This window comes from Capricornis sumatraensis, chromosome 3 (assembly GCF_032405125.1).
Source record: "Capricornis sumatraensis isolate serow.1 chromosome 3, serow.2, whole genome shotgun sequence".
Lineage (NCBI taxonomy): Eukaryota > Metazoa > Chordata > Mammalia > Artiodactyla > Bovidae > Capricornis > Capricornis sumatraensis.
In genome coordinates, this window is record NC_091071.1 from 6,026,255 (window position 1) to 6,042,395 (window position 16,141).

Below are 16,141 nucleotides of genomic sequence, written 5' to 3' on the forward strand. Positions count from 1 at the left end.
TGGCCTTAAGGGCTCTGCCTGTCTTCTCACCCGGGAGGAGGGCAAGGCCATGGGGCTGCCCCTGCTGCTGCCCCTGCTGCTGCTGCCGGCGTCTCTGCGGGCTGGTGAGTGGCCGGAACTGTCCTGCTCTGCCAGGGACCCCAGGGAGGGGCTGTGGCTGGGTGTGTGTAGAAGGGTCCCCTGGGGTAGCCGGCCAGGCCTCCCACCCCCAACAAACAAAGGGCGGCTCCCACAGTGCTGGGTCCCCCAACCCTTCACCCTCCTGCCTGCCCCAAGCCTGGAGAGGGGATCACGCAGGCCAGAGGGCCAGTCCTACCCCGTCACACGTTCCCCTGCAGGTGAGGGTGCCCGATGGTCTGGGGTCACCTTCTGTGTCTCTCCTGGTGGCTTCAGAGTCTCTCCCTCCCTCCTCTAGGTCACTGGGCACAAAGAAATTCAGAGCCTCACCCTGAGATGAAGCAACCAACGGATCTCTCAGCCCCCGAGGGTGGCTCCATCCTCATCCCCTTCTCCTTCTCCTTCTCTCACTCCTGGGAATTAGCCAAGGTTCCCAACACGAAAATATCCTGGAGATGGAAACACTTCCATGGGAAGTTCATCTACAACACGACCCCTCTGTTCATCCATAAGAATTTTAAGAACCGGCTCTCCCTGAACTGGACAGAGCCTGAGAAGAACGGCTCTCTCCGGATCTCAAACCTGCGGAGGGAGGACCAGTCTGTGTACTTCTGCCGGGTGCACTTGGACACACTGAGACACGGCAAGCAGATGTGGCAGTCCATCGAGGGGACCAAACTCACCATCACCCCCCGTGAGTCCAGCTGTCCTGCCTGAGGCTCTTGGAGGCCACTGGTGCCTTGGGCCCCAGGCCTGGCTCAGGCACCCTCTTCCTGACTCTCCTCTCTCAAACTCTTCTCCCTGCCCACCCCCTACTCCTCCCCAGGGCTCTGCCAACTTTACCCTTTTCACCTTAGTCTTCCCCAACCCAGGACCACCTCCCTGCCCATCCCCCTCTCTGCCCTCCAGATCCAGCCCCTCCCCCACCCCAGGCCCCCACACCCCCTGTGCTCCCAGCTGTCCTCCCTTCCTGCTCCAAGCTGGGCTCCACCCGGCCCCCCGCCCTCGCCCCACGTCCTCCAGGTGACTTGACATCCTCGGGGTGTGGCTTCTCCCCTTTGTCCTGAGTCCTCTGTGGAGCCCCAGCTGCCCCATGTCTGACCCCCACAGCCATGAGCTCAGCCCACACACACACAGCAGGTGCCGAGGGGCCCCGTGTCCCCATCACCTGTTTTCCCATCTCCCCTTCCTTCTCTGCTCTGAACCCCAGAACATCAGTTCAACCATCCTTCCCTCGGTTCATCTCTCCTCGCTTTCCATCTCCTTTTCCCTCCTTCCATCCCCTTTACCTCCTTCCCTCTCTCCCCACCCGCAACCCCCAATGTGGTTCCAGTCACCCTGTCCCCGTGTCCACCCTGACCGTGCCCCTCTGTCCTGGTCATGACGAGGCAGCAGTCCTGGCAGCTCCCCTGATTGTGCCCTGCATCCCGGGGGGGACACCTTGGCAGCATCGCCCCAGCTGGCCTTCCCCACGACCCCCAGTACAGCGGTCCTGTCGCTGTCCTCCGGTCACAGGAAGGGGAACCGAGGCCCCGAGTCACTCCTGGTGCGGATGGGGTTTGACCCATTTAGCCCCAGAGCCTCCCTTCTTAACCATGAGCTGCTTGGACTCACCTACTGACTTGTCATCTTGTCCTGACTATTTTTAACCTAATAATGGATGTGTAGCATCTGTCACTCAGTGGGGCTTCGGAACTTGAACAGTGTATCTGACTCCAGGGTAGGGAGGAGGGGTTCTCTTCTAGGCACAGGCAATAAGGAAGTGTGTCACCAGTAGATAATTTTTTGAAAACTGAAAATTGATTAAGTTTGTTTGCTTTTTGCAATCACTTGTGCTGGTGATTCTAAGCGGTATGTGACTCAATCTGAATTAAGCAAGATAGCTTTGGATTAATATTTCCTGCACCTCCTCCAAATTCCCTTAAATGGCCTTTTTTGAGGGACTTTGGTCTCCTTAAATCCCTCTTCTTCCTTTGTTAATTCTTCCTTCTTTTTCTCCTTTCTCTGTTTCAGCCACATTTCCTATGAGTTTTTTCATCAGTAAATTAATTTTTTCAGTTAATTCAATCAACTGGATGGTCATGCTCATTTTTACAGGGAAGTAATAGAGATGTTTTTAATCCAAGTGAAGTACCATCATGCAAAAACATCACACCAGAGGAATATCTATAGCAAACATAGCTCATAAGTTTGAGGTTGGCTTATTTTTTTTTTACAAATAGTAATTTTATTTATGTAGCCAAATCTAATTATATTCTCACTTGTAGTTTTGCTTTTATTTCTAAATCCAAAACCCCACATCTCACTAGAGGTAAAAAATAGTTTTCCTAATTTTTGTAAGATTTGATTACTTTTCATAAAAAGTGACAGAGAAAGTCGCTCAGTCGTCTCCAACTCTTTGCGACCCCATAGACTATAGAGTCCATGGAATTCTCCAGGCCAGAACTGGAGTGGGTTGACTTTCCCTTCTCCAGGGGGTCTACCCAAACCAGGGATCAAACCCAGGTGTCCCACATTGCAGGCAGATTCTTTACCAGCTGAGCCACAAGGGAAGCCCAAGAAAACTGAAGTGGGTAGCCTATCCCTTCTCCAGGGGATCTTCCCAACCCAGGAATCGAACCGGTGTCTCCTATATTGCAGGCAGATTCTTTACCAACTGAGCTATCAGGGAATCCCTTTTCATAATAAAGCGCTTCAATATAGTGAGAATTTATCTTGGTAAATGGTGTGAGATAAAGAACTAAGTTGATCCTTATACCAAGAAACAGATCAATTGTCCTCACTTTGTTATTGAATCAGTTCAGTTCAAATCAGTTGCTCAGTTGCGTCCAAGTTTTTGCAACCCCATGGACTGCAGCACACCAGGCCTCCCTGTCCATCACCAACTCCCGGAGTTTGCTCATACTCATGTCCGTTGAGGTGGTGATGCCATCCAACTATCTCATCCTCTGTCGTCCCCTTCTCCTCCTGCCCCCAATCCCTCCCAGCATCAGGGTCTTTTCTAAGGAGTCAGTTCTTCACATCAGGTGGCCAGAGTATTGGAGTTTCAGCTTCAGCATCAGTCCTTCCAATGAATATTCAGGACTGATTTCCTTTAGGAGTGACTGGTTTGGTCTCCTTGCAGTCCAAGGGACTTTCAAGAGTCTTCTCCAACACCATAGTTCAAAAGCATCAGTTCTTCGGTGCTCAGTTTTATTTCTTATTCTTGAATATTTCCCCCTTTTTCTATTGATTAATAGGCTTTAGCTTTTAAGTTCTTTTGTAAAGTAGCATCCATTTCTGGTCTGTCTATTCTGTTTCACTAGTCTGTGTTTTCTTGTTTTTAGATATTCATTTACTTGGCTGTGCCGGATCTTGTTGCGGCATGCAGGATCTTCGTTGTGTGTGGGAGGCAGATGTGGCATGCAGAGTCTAGTTCCCTGACCAGGGGTGGAACCTGGGCCCCCTGCAACTGGGAGCGCAGAGTCCTAGCCATTGGACCGCCAAGGAAGTCCCTATATTTTGTTATATTAGCCCCACACTGTTTAGTTATTATAACTTTATCATGTTTCAATGGCTGTTAAGACTTTTCCCATCACAATCACATTCCTTCTTCCTCAAGAACTTCATTAGTGTTGCCTGCCTATTCTTCCACACAAATGTTAGGATAAGTTTGCCAAGTTTCTAGAAAAACATTCCTGCTGGTTTTTAAAATCAGAATTGCATTAAATCTATAAAGTAACTGACAGAAATTGAAATCAGTATAACGCATAATCTTTTTGCTGAGGAACAGGTCCTATTTTATATCCCTAAGTTAACCTTTGTAGTGTTCTTCCAAAGATCATGTGTCTCATAAGACTTTTTATATTCTTTATTTTTATTAAGTAATGCATAAATTCTGGCCAAGATGCTAGGTTATATGCATATGTTTACTTCCACTCCCTCCAAAAATCTACTAAAATGACAGCAAATGGAATTTTTTTAAGACAAAAACCCAGAGGGACCAAAACATTTGCAAGTTAGGTGGACAAAAACAAAATTTTGGAAGTGGGAAATAGACCAGAGGAATTAAACTCTAAGTCAACAGTGGAGACATCCAGAAGGAAGGCAATTTATATTGCAAAACCCCTTAAAGGGTCAGGAATAGCAACTCCTAGTACCCATGAAACTGGGCGTGGAAGGGGACCTGGAAACTAGGGGACTAACTGAAGTGTATTTAGGGCGCAGAGACACCTCCGCACCCTCGCACCTCACCCCAGCAAAAGACTAGACATATGCGTTCTAGAGACAGTAATCCACAGGGAGTCTTGGGGGTACCCTGGAGCATACCTGAGGACAAGGGTTCAGTTCTTAAATTTGGAGATTTGGTGAACTGATGAGACCTGAAATACCTTGACCCTTCCAGAGGCCTCCCAGGACGCAGGCAGCCAGGCTGGTGGTACTCCCACACCACACAGCCACTAAGGGCAGACAATCAGGAGACTCTTCTCTGGAATAGCTATCTGATGGGCCTGAAAAGATCTAGAAATCTAACACATCACTCTACTCACGTAGAGTGAGTCCTACTGTCCTACTCACTGTAAAGTGATCTGACATGCACTTTCTGCTATAACACACTCACATCTTTGTGCATGTTGGGAGCCAAGGGGACAGGGTGGCTGGGGTCTTGGCCTTGCACCAAATCCCCTGCAGTGAGGACTGTACCCTCACCTCAGCTGTGCCCAGGATGCCTGAGGTAGAGAGTCTGTTTTTAAAAGCTTTGAACTAAACATTTAAGAAATGCTTGTCCCATGAGATGTAGAGAGCTGAACAATCAAGGGAGAAGGGAACCTGGAAGAATCCAAAACAATGAAAGGAGACTGAAATTTTCAAAGAACTATCATCCTTATAAAGCTAAATAATTTCATGTATATGACACAATAGAATGCTTTGTAAAGGAGCTTTCAAAACAAAAAAAGAGATCTTAGAAATTAGAAATATACTAGCAAAGATGGAAAACTCAATATATGATTGAAAGATGAAGTTCATGGAAGTATCTTAAAAGGTGGGAGAAAACTGAAAGATTTGGATATTGTAGTTTAGTTTAAGAAAACTCAAAGATCTGGATATTGTTGTAGTGGTTTGAACAGTGGCCCCCAAACAAGTGAATAATATCTTATATGGCTGCAGATGTGATTCAGTTGAGGAATTTGAGATGAGGAGGCTATCTGGGGTTATCTGGGATTATCTGGGTGGACTCTAGATGCTAATAAACATGTCCTTATAACAGAGGGGCAGTGGGAGACTGGACACAGATGGAAGGGCAGGCAATGTGACCACAGACACAGAGACTGGGGTGAAGCAGCCATTAGAAGCCAAAGAAGCAAGGAACAGACTCCCCCCCACCACAGAGCCTCCTGAGTGATGCAGCCTGGCTGACACCTTGATTTCTGCCTTCTGGCCTCCAGAACTGTGAGCAAGTAAACTTCTATTGTTTAGAGTCACCCAGTTTGCAGCAATTTGTCATAGCAGCCTTAGAAATATAATATAGGAATTATAAGGAAGGATAAGACAAATTGAGAATTGGTCCAAGAGTTCCAATCTCTGAACAACAGTTTTATTTGTTTATTTATTTATTTAATTTTTATTTTTACTTTATTTTACTTTACAATACTGTATTGGTTTTGCCAAACATTGACATGAATCTCCCACGGGTGTACATGATTGAACAACAGTTTTAAAAACAGAGAAAAAAGAAGGCCATGGGGAAGAAAATATCAACAAAACTACTATAGAAATTTTCCAGAATGAAAGAACCCAGCAACATGAGTAAAAATAAAAAGACCAACCCTGGGGTACTGCAACATACAAATTTCAAAACACCAAGGGTAAGTTCAGTTCAGTCGCTCAGTCGTGTCCGATTCTTTGCGACCCCATGGACTGCAGCATGCCAGGCCTCCCTGTCCATCACCAACTCCCAGAGTTTACTCAAACTCATGTCCACTGAGTCAGTGATGCCATCCATTTCATCCTCTGTCCTCCCCTTCTCCTCCCACCTTCAATCTTTCCCAGCATCAGGGTCTTTTCAAATGAATCAGTTCTTCACATCAGGTGGCCAAAGTATTGGAGTTTCAGCTTCAGCATCAGTCCTTCCAATGAATATTCAGGACTGATTTCCTTTAGGATGGACTGGTTGGATCTCCTTGCAGTCCAAGGAACTCTCAAGAGTCTTCTCCAACACCATAGTTTAAAAATGCTCAGCTTTCTTTATAGTCCAACTCTCACATCCATACATGACCACTGGAAAAACTATAGCCTTGACTAGATGGACCTTTGTTGGCAATGGTTTTTGTGGTAATGTCTCTGCTTTTGAATATGCTATCTAGGTTGATCATAACTTTTCTTCCAAGGAGTAAGCGTCTTTTAATTTCATGGCTGCAATCACCATCTGCAGTCATTTTGAAGCCCAAAAAATAAAGTCTGACACTGTTTCCATTGTTTCCCCATCTACTTCCCATGAAGTGATGGGACCGGATGCCATGATCTTCGTTTTCTGAATGTTGAACTTTAAGCCAACTTCTTCACTCTCCTCTTTCACTTTCATCAAGGGGCTCGTTAGTTCTTCTTCGCTCTCTGCCATAAGGGTGGTGTCATCTACATAGCTGATAAAGGGAGATCCAATACATTTCCAAGGAGGGAAGAAACTGGACACATAGAGTCAGGAATTAGAGTGGCTTGGCTGTCTCAATAGCAATAGAGGATACCGAAAGGCAATGGTTGAGTGTCGTGAATTTCCAAGGGAAAATTATTTTGTTTAATCCTTTAACAAATCAAATAGCAAATACTGAGTGCCTGCTATGTGTCAGGTCCTAAGCTGGGCACTGAGGAAAGAGCAGTTAATACAGAACAAAACATAAATGTCCTTAACAATGGAACTTACCCTTGAGTGTAGAACTTACACTTGAGTGTAGCAACTTACACTTGAGTGTAGAAAGAATATCACACACACAAAAAGAAACAAATTCATTCTGTGTGTCAGGTGGTGGTGAAAAGAGAAAAGCAGGAAAATGAAGCAGAATCAGTGGCTAGAGGTGCTAGGGCGCTGCTTTATTCAGACGGAACAGGAAGGCTGCTGGGATATAAGTCAGAGTCCTGGTAGGAGGCAGCTGCTCCAACAGGGTAACTGAGAGTTTTGATGGGGGGCTCAGGGTGTGGAAACCAGTCAGGGACAGTGAGACCCCTGGGACCAGCCACAGGCCTAAGAAGCAGGGGAGGAAGTAGGTTCTGGGACCTAGAAAGGAGCTGTGACCTCTGGGGAGAGAGAGAGTTTGGTGTCCATTTGACTGGCTGAGGGACGGCCAGACAGTTGCTGAGACATTATTTCTGAGTGTCTCTGTGAAAGTGTAGAGAGATTATCCCAGTGTGGAGAAAGGAGGTCCCAGGGTTCAGTCCCAGGACCTCCTCTCTGTATACTCACTTCCCAGATAAGCCTGTGATTTAGAAATGTGAGGTTAATGCCAAAAAACAGCAAGAGGTGCTAAAAACAGTTCCATCTGGGGAGTGGGAAAGGAGTGAGGAGAGGGTGCTGTTATTATAACCTGTGGGGAGTTTGATTCTTTAAATTTTGTGCGTATACAACTTATATAAATATAGATGTTACATTTGAAAAATGAAAGTACTGGTAATACATACTTGCACATAGTTTTTAAAACAAACAGCACAGAAGGGAATCACATGAAAAACACATTCCTCTCCGCTTTACCTCTCAGCTACTTCCCCTTTCTGCAGAAATGCTGTCTCCACAGATAAGAGACACAGACACAGATATACAGAGATGGAACATAAGAGGCTCAAGCTGCACGCTCTCCCGATCTTCAGCTTGCTGTGTTTACTTCATGGACCTCAAGTATCTTTCCACTTCAGCACAGATACATCTACGCCTTTCTTTTTAAATGACTGCATGGTCTCCCGCTGTAGCAATGGATTGTAGTTCACTTAATCAGTCTCATATTTAAAGACATTTAGGTTGCTACCAAATCACAAATAAAGCTGCAGAGAACACCTTCAAACACAGGCCTTTGAATACTTGTACCAGCACGTCCATAGGATAATTTCCTAGCGTAGAAATCACTGAGTCTAAGGGCACACTCGGATATTTTACATTTTGATAGATATACCCAAACCTTTCCCAGAGGTTGTGTCAACCCCTACTCCTGTTGTGTCAATACTAGGTATTTTCCCCTGACTCAGGTCAGTTTAAAACAAAGATAGCCTTTTATTCTTTTAGTCTACATTTCTAAAAGTTATGAATGAATATTAGCATCAGGATTATGTTATCACTTTATGAAATGAATTAGAATTGTACCGTTTTCCATATTTTTCTGTTCTAGAATCTTCTGAGAGTTATCTGTTCCTTAAATTTTCACAAGAATTTTTCCGCTAAATCTTCTGAACTTGAAATCTTTATGAAAAATAGTTCTTTAATTAGTGTTCTAAATTTCTTCTTTGTCTAATCCATTAGTGGTTACTATTTCTTAAATGCATTTTTAAAAATTATTATTTGTCTCAGAAAATAATCCATTTCAGAGGTTTTTAGAATTATCAACCTATAAATTGAGCACATACTCACTCATGATTTCAGTACTCTTTGTTGTTGTTCGATTTACAAGTCTTGTCTGTTTTCTTGTTTGTGGTTTTTTTTGTTCTCTAACCACTTTCTACATTTATGATTCTTTCTGCTGTCCTGTTTCCTAAAAACATTTATTCCTACATAGGTTTTCATTACTTTTAGTTTCCTTAGAGCTAGCTCCTCTCTGTTTGGTAACTTTTTTCTTTGGAAATTGACTATTTCATTCCTTTTAAAACTTTCATCCCATTTTAAATAATTATAGCATCTAATACTATGAATTTAACTTAGAATTTGGCTTTAGTCATATTCCAGGAGTTTTAAAAATACGCATATATATTGCTGTTGTTTTTATTTTCTAAATAGCATGTCATTATATATATTTATTTGACTAAGAATTTAAATTTTTTGTCTCAATTGAGAAATAGGATTCACACTTTATTAATTTCTACTAAGTGGACAGAGAATTCAGTCCACACAAGATTTTACTGAAGTTGGGTTTTTTGTATGTGGCTTACCATTATGCCATTTTTTTTTAATGGTGCCTTAAACGTCTACAAAGGTAGCATGTCTATAGTAAGTAAAGTTCAATATATATCCATTTAACAATAATACATTTCCAATAATCCTAGGTGCTTTACAGATGTTTTCTCACTTATTAAGACAATCATATAAAATGACAAACACTGTTTGAATCCACTTCTCTGAGGCACCAAGAGCAATCAAACACTTAGGGTCAGAAAGTAGAACAGTGAATGCCAGGGCCTGGGGGGAGGAGGGGTCAGTATTTAATGGGGACAGAGTTTTAGTTTGGACAGATGAAGAAGTTTGGAAGATGGATGGTGATGATGGTTGCATGATAATGTGAATCGACTTGATGTCACTTAAATATGGTTAAAATGGTAAATCTGTGTTGCATATATTTTACTGCAATAAAAAAATTTGTTTTTGATCCTGTGACTTACTTCTCCCTATATGTAAGTAATGAAACGAGGTTCTGAGATCACAGCACTGATCAGTGGTAGAGTCAGGATTCAGACAGAGTGAAGATTTGGAGCTTCCAGAATCTCCGTTTGTCACTCCCCTCTGAGCGAGAGCTTCAGAGAGTTGCTCCCCACCTCCCACGTTCCCCACACTAGGGAACAAGATGTGACAGTCTTCACCCAGACTCTTCCAGCCCTCCAGTGAATAATTTGCCTGTTTCTCCTGTCTTCCCAGGCAGCAAGACACCCACCCAGAACCCCACCACCAGGGCTGCCACCACTGCTGCGGCTGGCCTTGGGGACTCACAGGGCGGAGAGAGCCCATGGTCTCGGCGGCTCCGAAGTACGGAAGCTATCGTCGGGTTGGCACTGGCCAGCGCTGCGCTCGTAACCACGATTGTGGGGCTGATTGTGTACCTTAGATGCAAGAGAAGCAAAAGTAAGTGATTCAGGACCCTCAACCTCTCCCCAAGATTCCCAGCTAAGTGTTTCTCAGAACCCTCCTGCATCAGAATGCCCAGAGCTGCTCAGCAAAAATGCAAATTCCTTCTGGGCCTGAGGTCTGGGCTTGGGAATCTGCATTTTACCTCCTCAGGTGGTATTTGTGTGTCATCAAGTTTGGGACCCACTGCTCAAGACCAGTCCCTCTCTCCAAACCTGATAATTTTCCAGTTCTTGTCTCCTGACTTAATCATTTCTCATCAGTCTCCCTTTCGGTTCCTGGGAAGGGAGGGCCTGCCCTGGGAAACAGAAGAGAGAGAAAGAAGGGACAGGAAGGTGGCTCCACTCAGCAAGTACTGGTTGGACACCGATTTTCCAGAGCCTGGCTTGTCACTGGAAATGCAAAAGTAAATAAAGCGCAGGCCCTGCTCTCAAGGATCTGGAGGCCGAGAGGATGAGGGGAGCAGTTGCCTCAAGGGCTAATGGCCTCATGTGGAAAGAACTGTGGTAGGTTGGGAGGAAGGAAGGGTAATCAAGGAAGAGGTTGAAGAGGAAGTGCAAAACTATCAAAGAATGAAGAATAGCCAGGTGGTGAGAGTGGTATAGAGGTCACTGTCTTTCCAGGGGAAGGAAGGCATTCTAGGGACTGTAGGTAGCTCAGGGCTGTGGAAGAGCCAGATGAGAAAAGACGACCTTGGAAATCACATCCCAGAGCCTCTGACCCCAGAAACAATGTGAAGCAGAAGTGGCCACCTCAGCTTGGCCTTGCAGATACACAGTCTCTGGCGGAGGGCCCAGGCTGGGGTCACTCTGAAATCGTCATTTTATTCTGCAGAGCAAAAACCATAGTGGTTGTGTCCTGAGACTAAGGACGAGGGTTTGAGATGAAGAAAAAACCGTGATGTAGTCACTGAGAAAATGCAATATGGTATTTGATGATCAATTCAGATGAGGCCGTGAATCTGTATGAGCATCATTGTATTTGATTGTGGTCTTTTTCAGCAGTATTCAACTAAAACCTTTAGAAATTACTGATTAAAATCCATGTTCCCTGGTGGTCCAGTGGTTAGGACTCTGCGCTTTCACTGCCTAGGGCCTGGGTTCAATCCCTGATCGGGGGAGTAAGATCCTGTAAGTTGTGCCATGGCCAAAAAAAAAATAGTTGTGTTCAGCTGCTAGCATCAGAGAACAGAAATAACAGTGGGCAAATAACACAGAGGGGATTTTTTCCCTCTCATCTAAAACGATCTGGAGGCAGAAAGCAGAGGATACTAAGACACTGAGTCTCCTCACTGTCCTGGATACTGACTTCTATCTTGAAGGTTGCTTTATGTGCAAGACAGCTGCTAGGATGCCAGATTTGTGAATCTAAACAGGAAGCAGGACATAGGAGGAAAAGACAAAAAGACTATTCTCCAGCTGTCTGTCCTCCTTTTAAAGAGTCTTCCTAAAATTCCTGCAGCCATGAAATTAAGACGCTTACTCCTTGGAAGACTAGCTATGACCAACCTAGACAGCATATTAAAAAGCAGAGACATTGGTTTACCAACAAAGGTCCATCTAGTCAAAGCTATGGTTCTTCCAGTAGTCATGTATGGATGTGAGAGTTGGACTATAAAGCTGAGCACCGAAGAACTGATGCTCTTGAACCGTGGTGTTGGAGAAGACTCTTGAGAGTCCCTTAGACTGCAAGGAGATCCATCCTAAAGGAAATCAGTCCTGAATATTCATTGGAAGGACTGATGCTGAAGCTGAAACTCCAATACTTTGGCCACCTGATGCAAAGAACTGACTCACTGGAAAAGGCCCTGATGCTGGGAAAAACTGAAGGTGGGAGGAGAAAGGGAGGACAGAGGATGAGATGGTTGGATGGCATCACCGACGCGATGGACATGACTTTAAGTAGGGTCCAAGAGTTGGTGATGGACAGGGAAGCCTGGTGTGCTTCAGTCCATGGGGTTGCAAAGAGTTGGACATGACTGAGCAACTGAACTGAGCTGAAAAGTCCTATCCACAACTTCCCCTTATATTAACATATCATCAGCTAGGTTTCACCATAGGTCCACATCTGCCTGTAGTGGGGGGCGTACCCTGACACTCCAAATAAAATCAACATTCTGTAACTGAATAAGAAGGGAATGGATATGGGGCAAACAAATAGCATCCTCTGCCCCAGGGCAGAGCCAGGATTGGAGACGTGTCAGCAAGTGTGGCAGAAGCACAGGGGGACCCAGGGGGTCCGGGAGCCCGTTAGAGGGCACAGGTGGAGAGGAGAGGGCTCAGCAGGCGGCTTGGGTAACCTGAGAGTGGATCATCAGGACAGGAGTACAGCGAGGTCACGCACAGGCACAGAGGGATGATGATTGAAGAGAGCCGGAAGGAATTTTGAAATATAAAAATGATACCAGTGTTTACTATGTCAGAGTTCTTAGTCCCAGTGGAAAAAAAAAAAAAGTCCAGGATGTGACTGAGTGGACCTGAGGTCGCTAGAGTTGGGGGAGGTGGATAAGTCCAACCTGTTCAGAAGGTGACGGGGCTCTGGGTGCGGGAAGAGCTGCTCTCCTGACTGATGGTGAAGACAAGGCAGGACAGGTGCGGGCAGCCTCAGGGTGCCTGCAGGGTGGCGGCTCTGAGTCCCAGGCCCTTCCCAGGGAGGGGACCGGGCAGAGAGGCAGGGAGGAGACAGGCCTCCGTGGATGGCACAGTGACTTGCTGTTGGTCCTCCTGCAGGTGTGCAGACTGAAGCCAGGACCCCAGCCAGGTGAGCGCTTGTCCTCCAGTATGGGGGGGTGGGGGGCGGTGCTATTTTATGAGCAAGAAGTTTCCTCCGGAGCACAGCCCCAGGGAGCCTTTCACAGGCCTCCCCTCCTGGGCCTCCATCCACATCCTCCCAAGTCCCCACAGGCCAGGCTCTTCACTTCCTGAGGCTCCTGATCCTTAAACAGTCAGAGCCGTGGCCCAGCACTTTCTCTGACTCTCTCCCAGAATGTCTCCCTTTGTCTGTCTCTGGCACCCGCCTTTCCTCTTTCCATCCCCAGGTCTCAGCCTCTCCTTCTGTTCATCCTGGTTTGTCTCCCCCTTGAACACCGTCCTTCCAGAACACACCCGCCTGCTCCATGCTCTGTCCCCTTTCTTGCTCCTCATCCAGTCTGTCCTTTGCCCTGTGACACGGGCCTCCGGCTGCTCCGCCCTGTCTCTCCACAGAGCGGCCTCCCTCGCGGCCCCGTCTGGCTCCCTCTCCTCTGGCCCCGGCTCCTCTTCCTTTCCTGTCACCCTCCTCACCGCCCACCGCTTTCCTTTCTCATCCTCTCTGCCACATCCAGGCTTTTCCTTCTCACAGCCCCTCCCTCCTTTCTTGCCTTCCTGACTCTTGACAGTGTCCTCCCAGGACCCCTCCCCAGATGGCGTTTCCTCGGGGACCAAGGCCTGAGTACCGCCCAGGGGACCAGAGAGAAGCTCCCTGGTTCTCACGCTCCGGTTTGGACCCAGGCGCTGCCGCAGAGGGCGGGCACCCCCTCCTGCTTCTCCTCCCTGCTCCCCTCAGTAAAGCCGCTTCTCTGCAAGAGTCCACCCCAGTCAGCTCTCAGGGACGGGGCTACACTGCAAACAGCCCCTCATCCCTGTCCAGAGAGCCTCTGTCTGAGAGCCTCAAACCTCTGCCTTCATCTCTGAGTGTGACCATGCAGGTCACAGAGCCTCCAGTGAGAGGAGCAGCCCGAGGCAGGTGGTTATCTGTTTTCTGCCCAGACTCTGACACATCACTGCCCTCCTGTTCCCACTCAGGGAGTCCTTCAAAAACACGGAAGAGAATTACGAGAACACTGGGAATAAAGGTAAGTCCTGCCGCCACCATCCCCACTCTCACCTGGGTCTTCCTTCTCCTCCCCACACCCCCTCCCCACACAGGTGCCCTCAGCATCCTCCCCTCTCCCCTGCCTCACCCACCCTCCCCTGAGACCCTGGTCCTGACCTAGAGATGACCTCACTGCTGGAGCCCCTGCCCATTTCTCTTACCCTGGCTGCCTGATCACCTGATCCTGGCACATGTTGATTTTTTCTAGGACAACATGTAGACCCCAAGCCGGATGCCAAGGTAAGCAGTGCAGATTAGGGCCTGAAAGGATGAGAAGGAAGTCTGGAGGAGCAGGGGGTGGAAGAATAGAGGGACTGTGGTGTAGTCAGGGCATCAGCTGTGGGACTGTGGCTCTGAGATGGGACTCTCCCTCTTCAACTGTCTCACCCCCTCCCCTTTCCCTTCTCCCCCCAGGATGATGGTGGTGGCGGCGGAGGAGTCCTCTATGCCTCCCTCGCCCTCTCTAGGTTAAACTCACCAGCAATGGCAGCGCCTCCCTCGGCCCCTCCCCATGGGGGCCCCCAGGAAGAGACCCTATACTCTGTCTTAAAGACCTAAGCAGTGGGACTGAGTGAGGACCTCCTTCAAGTCAGCTGTGCACAGGGATCTCAGTTCCCCACAATCACCCTGGCCACACACAGATCACTCAGAAACCGGCAGGTGCTGACGGCCACCAAGGACCCGAGAACCACAGAACCACTGCTCCAATTCCCTCTTCAACCTCCCAGCCTTTCACTACAAAAATAAAACTACCTGTACAATTTCCCTCAACACATCTAAGGAGAAAGCTGATGTCTTCAACTTCTGTCTTTCCAGAAGTTAAAAAAAAATGAACCATGATAGCTAGCTCACACCCAGATCCTTCCCCTAGTACTTCTGTTCAGTGACTGCCTCAGGCCAGAGACAAATAAATCCCCAAACGCTGGTAATCAATCTGGAACCCAAGGTCTGTCCCCCTAATCTAGCCCTTCTACTTTCCTCAGGATAATAACTAGCATGTGTCGTGTTCATGCTTTACATGCATGGCCGCATTTCAGCATCATCAATCACCCTATATGGCACTGGATGCACCATCTGAGAGGATAAGAACCAGAATGGCCACAGCGCTTTTCCCAAGGCCATGCTGCTAGTAAGTGGCTGAGGCAGGTTGTGAACCCAGACCTGCCCTCTCGATGTCCTTCTCCAGGACTCAGGCGTCATCGCCTTCCCAGATCCCTATACTGACAGGTCTCCCACCAGAAGGCACCATGTGCCCAGTGACATGGAGGAGAAGAGGAAGAAGCCAAAACTGAGCAAGCAGTTAGAGACAAACCAAACCAAGGAAACCAGCAGCCTGGTTTATTAACATGAACTGCACAACTCTGACTTTAGCCAGGTCACCTCACAGCCAATGAACAACCCCAACACTTATCAGCTTCTTAAGGATCCTCCGAGAGGCTCTTCACCCGGGAAGGCGTGAGAGAGCAGGCAGGAGGCACAAGTCCACAGCTATTCCTCACAGAAGGCCACAGCGAGCTCCCCCGTGTCCACTCTGTGCTGCGGCTCCTCCCTCTGCTCCAGCTCTTCTCCAACATCTTCCATGAGCTGGTCCAGATCCAGGTCACTGGAGGCTCCATCGTCAGAAGGGACACTTCCAGCATCCTGGGGTTCAGGCCCTTCTTCCCCAGCAACACGACAGGCCCCACGAGGAGCTGGTGGGGTCAGGACTTCTGGCACTAGTCTAGCTTCTCTTTCTTCAGACAGGCTGCTTCCTGGGGCCTTGCTTTGGGGAGCTTTGAATTTTTTCTTAGGGTCTAAATGAAAAAGTGACAAAACTGAGAGTCTTATTGGGTCATCTGTCCTTACCTTGTGTAAGTCCAACTCCTAAACCTTCTATTTCCAAAACAATCTCTGGGAGAACATGATTTTTCTTTATAGAAAGAAAATGGGGTTTGGAATCAGGAAGACTTGGATCCATGGACCTCAAGAAAACTTTAAACCCTTTGAACCTCAGTCTCCTTATCTTTAAAATGGCAGATATCCAGTGATAGAGACACTGAAAGAACTTAAGGGAACGAGTATAGAAGTATCTATCCAGCCAGCCCACAAAAATATCAATAAATGTTACTTCTCACCTCCTTACCATTCTTGTATCCCTGTATGTCCCTGAATAAAATCAGATAA

General features: G+C 47.1%; 2 protein-coding genes across 4 annotated transcripts in view; one reads left to right on the plus strand and one right to left on the minus strand.

Moving 5' to 3' along the window:
- On the plus strand, positions 1–16,108 carry PILRA (paired immunoglobin like type 2 receptor alpha). Its single transcript, XM_068969444.1, has 7 exons — positions 1–104; positions 416–811; positions 9,920–10,123; positions 12,856–12,886; positions 13,909–13,958; positions 14,187–14,218; positions 14,393–16,108. The coding sequence occupies exons 1-7, from the start codon at positions 50–52 to the stop codon at positions 14,534–14,536; spliced, it is 912 nt and encodes a 303-aa protein (XP_068825545.1). The 5' UTR covers positions 1–49; the 3' UTR covers positions 14,537–16,108.
- The window catches only part of ZCWPW1 (zinc finger CW-type and PWWP domain containing 1), a 22,978-nt gene continuing 22,125 nt past the window's right edge, over positions 15,289–16,141 (minus strand). For all 3 annotated transcript variants that reach the window (XM_068969441.1, XM_068969442.1, XM_068969443.1), the window contains one exon: positions 15,289–15,771. In XM_068969441.1, the coding sequence (XP_068825542.1) occupies positions 15,467–15,771 (305 nt within the window). In that variant the 3' untranslated portion in view covers positions 15,289–15,466. The remainder of the gene's footprint in view (positions 15,772–16,141) is intronic.

Excerpts from the sequence above, each read along its gene's own strand:
- PILRA (XM_068969444.1), top strand. The coding sequence starts at position 50 with ATGGGGCTGCCCCTGCTGCTGCCCCTGCTGCTGCTGCCGGCGTCTCTG. Across the intron at positions 12,887-13,908 it reads GAAGCCAGGACCCCAGCCAG|GGAGTCCTTCAAAAACACGG; the intron begins GTGAGCGCTTGT and ends GTTCCCACTCAG. Across the intron at positions 14,219-14,392 it reads ACCCCAAGCCGGATGCCAAG|GATGATGGTGGTGGCGGCGG; the intron begins GTAAGCAGTGCA and ends TTCTCCCCCCAG.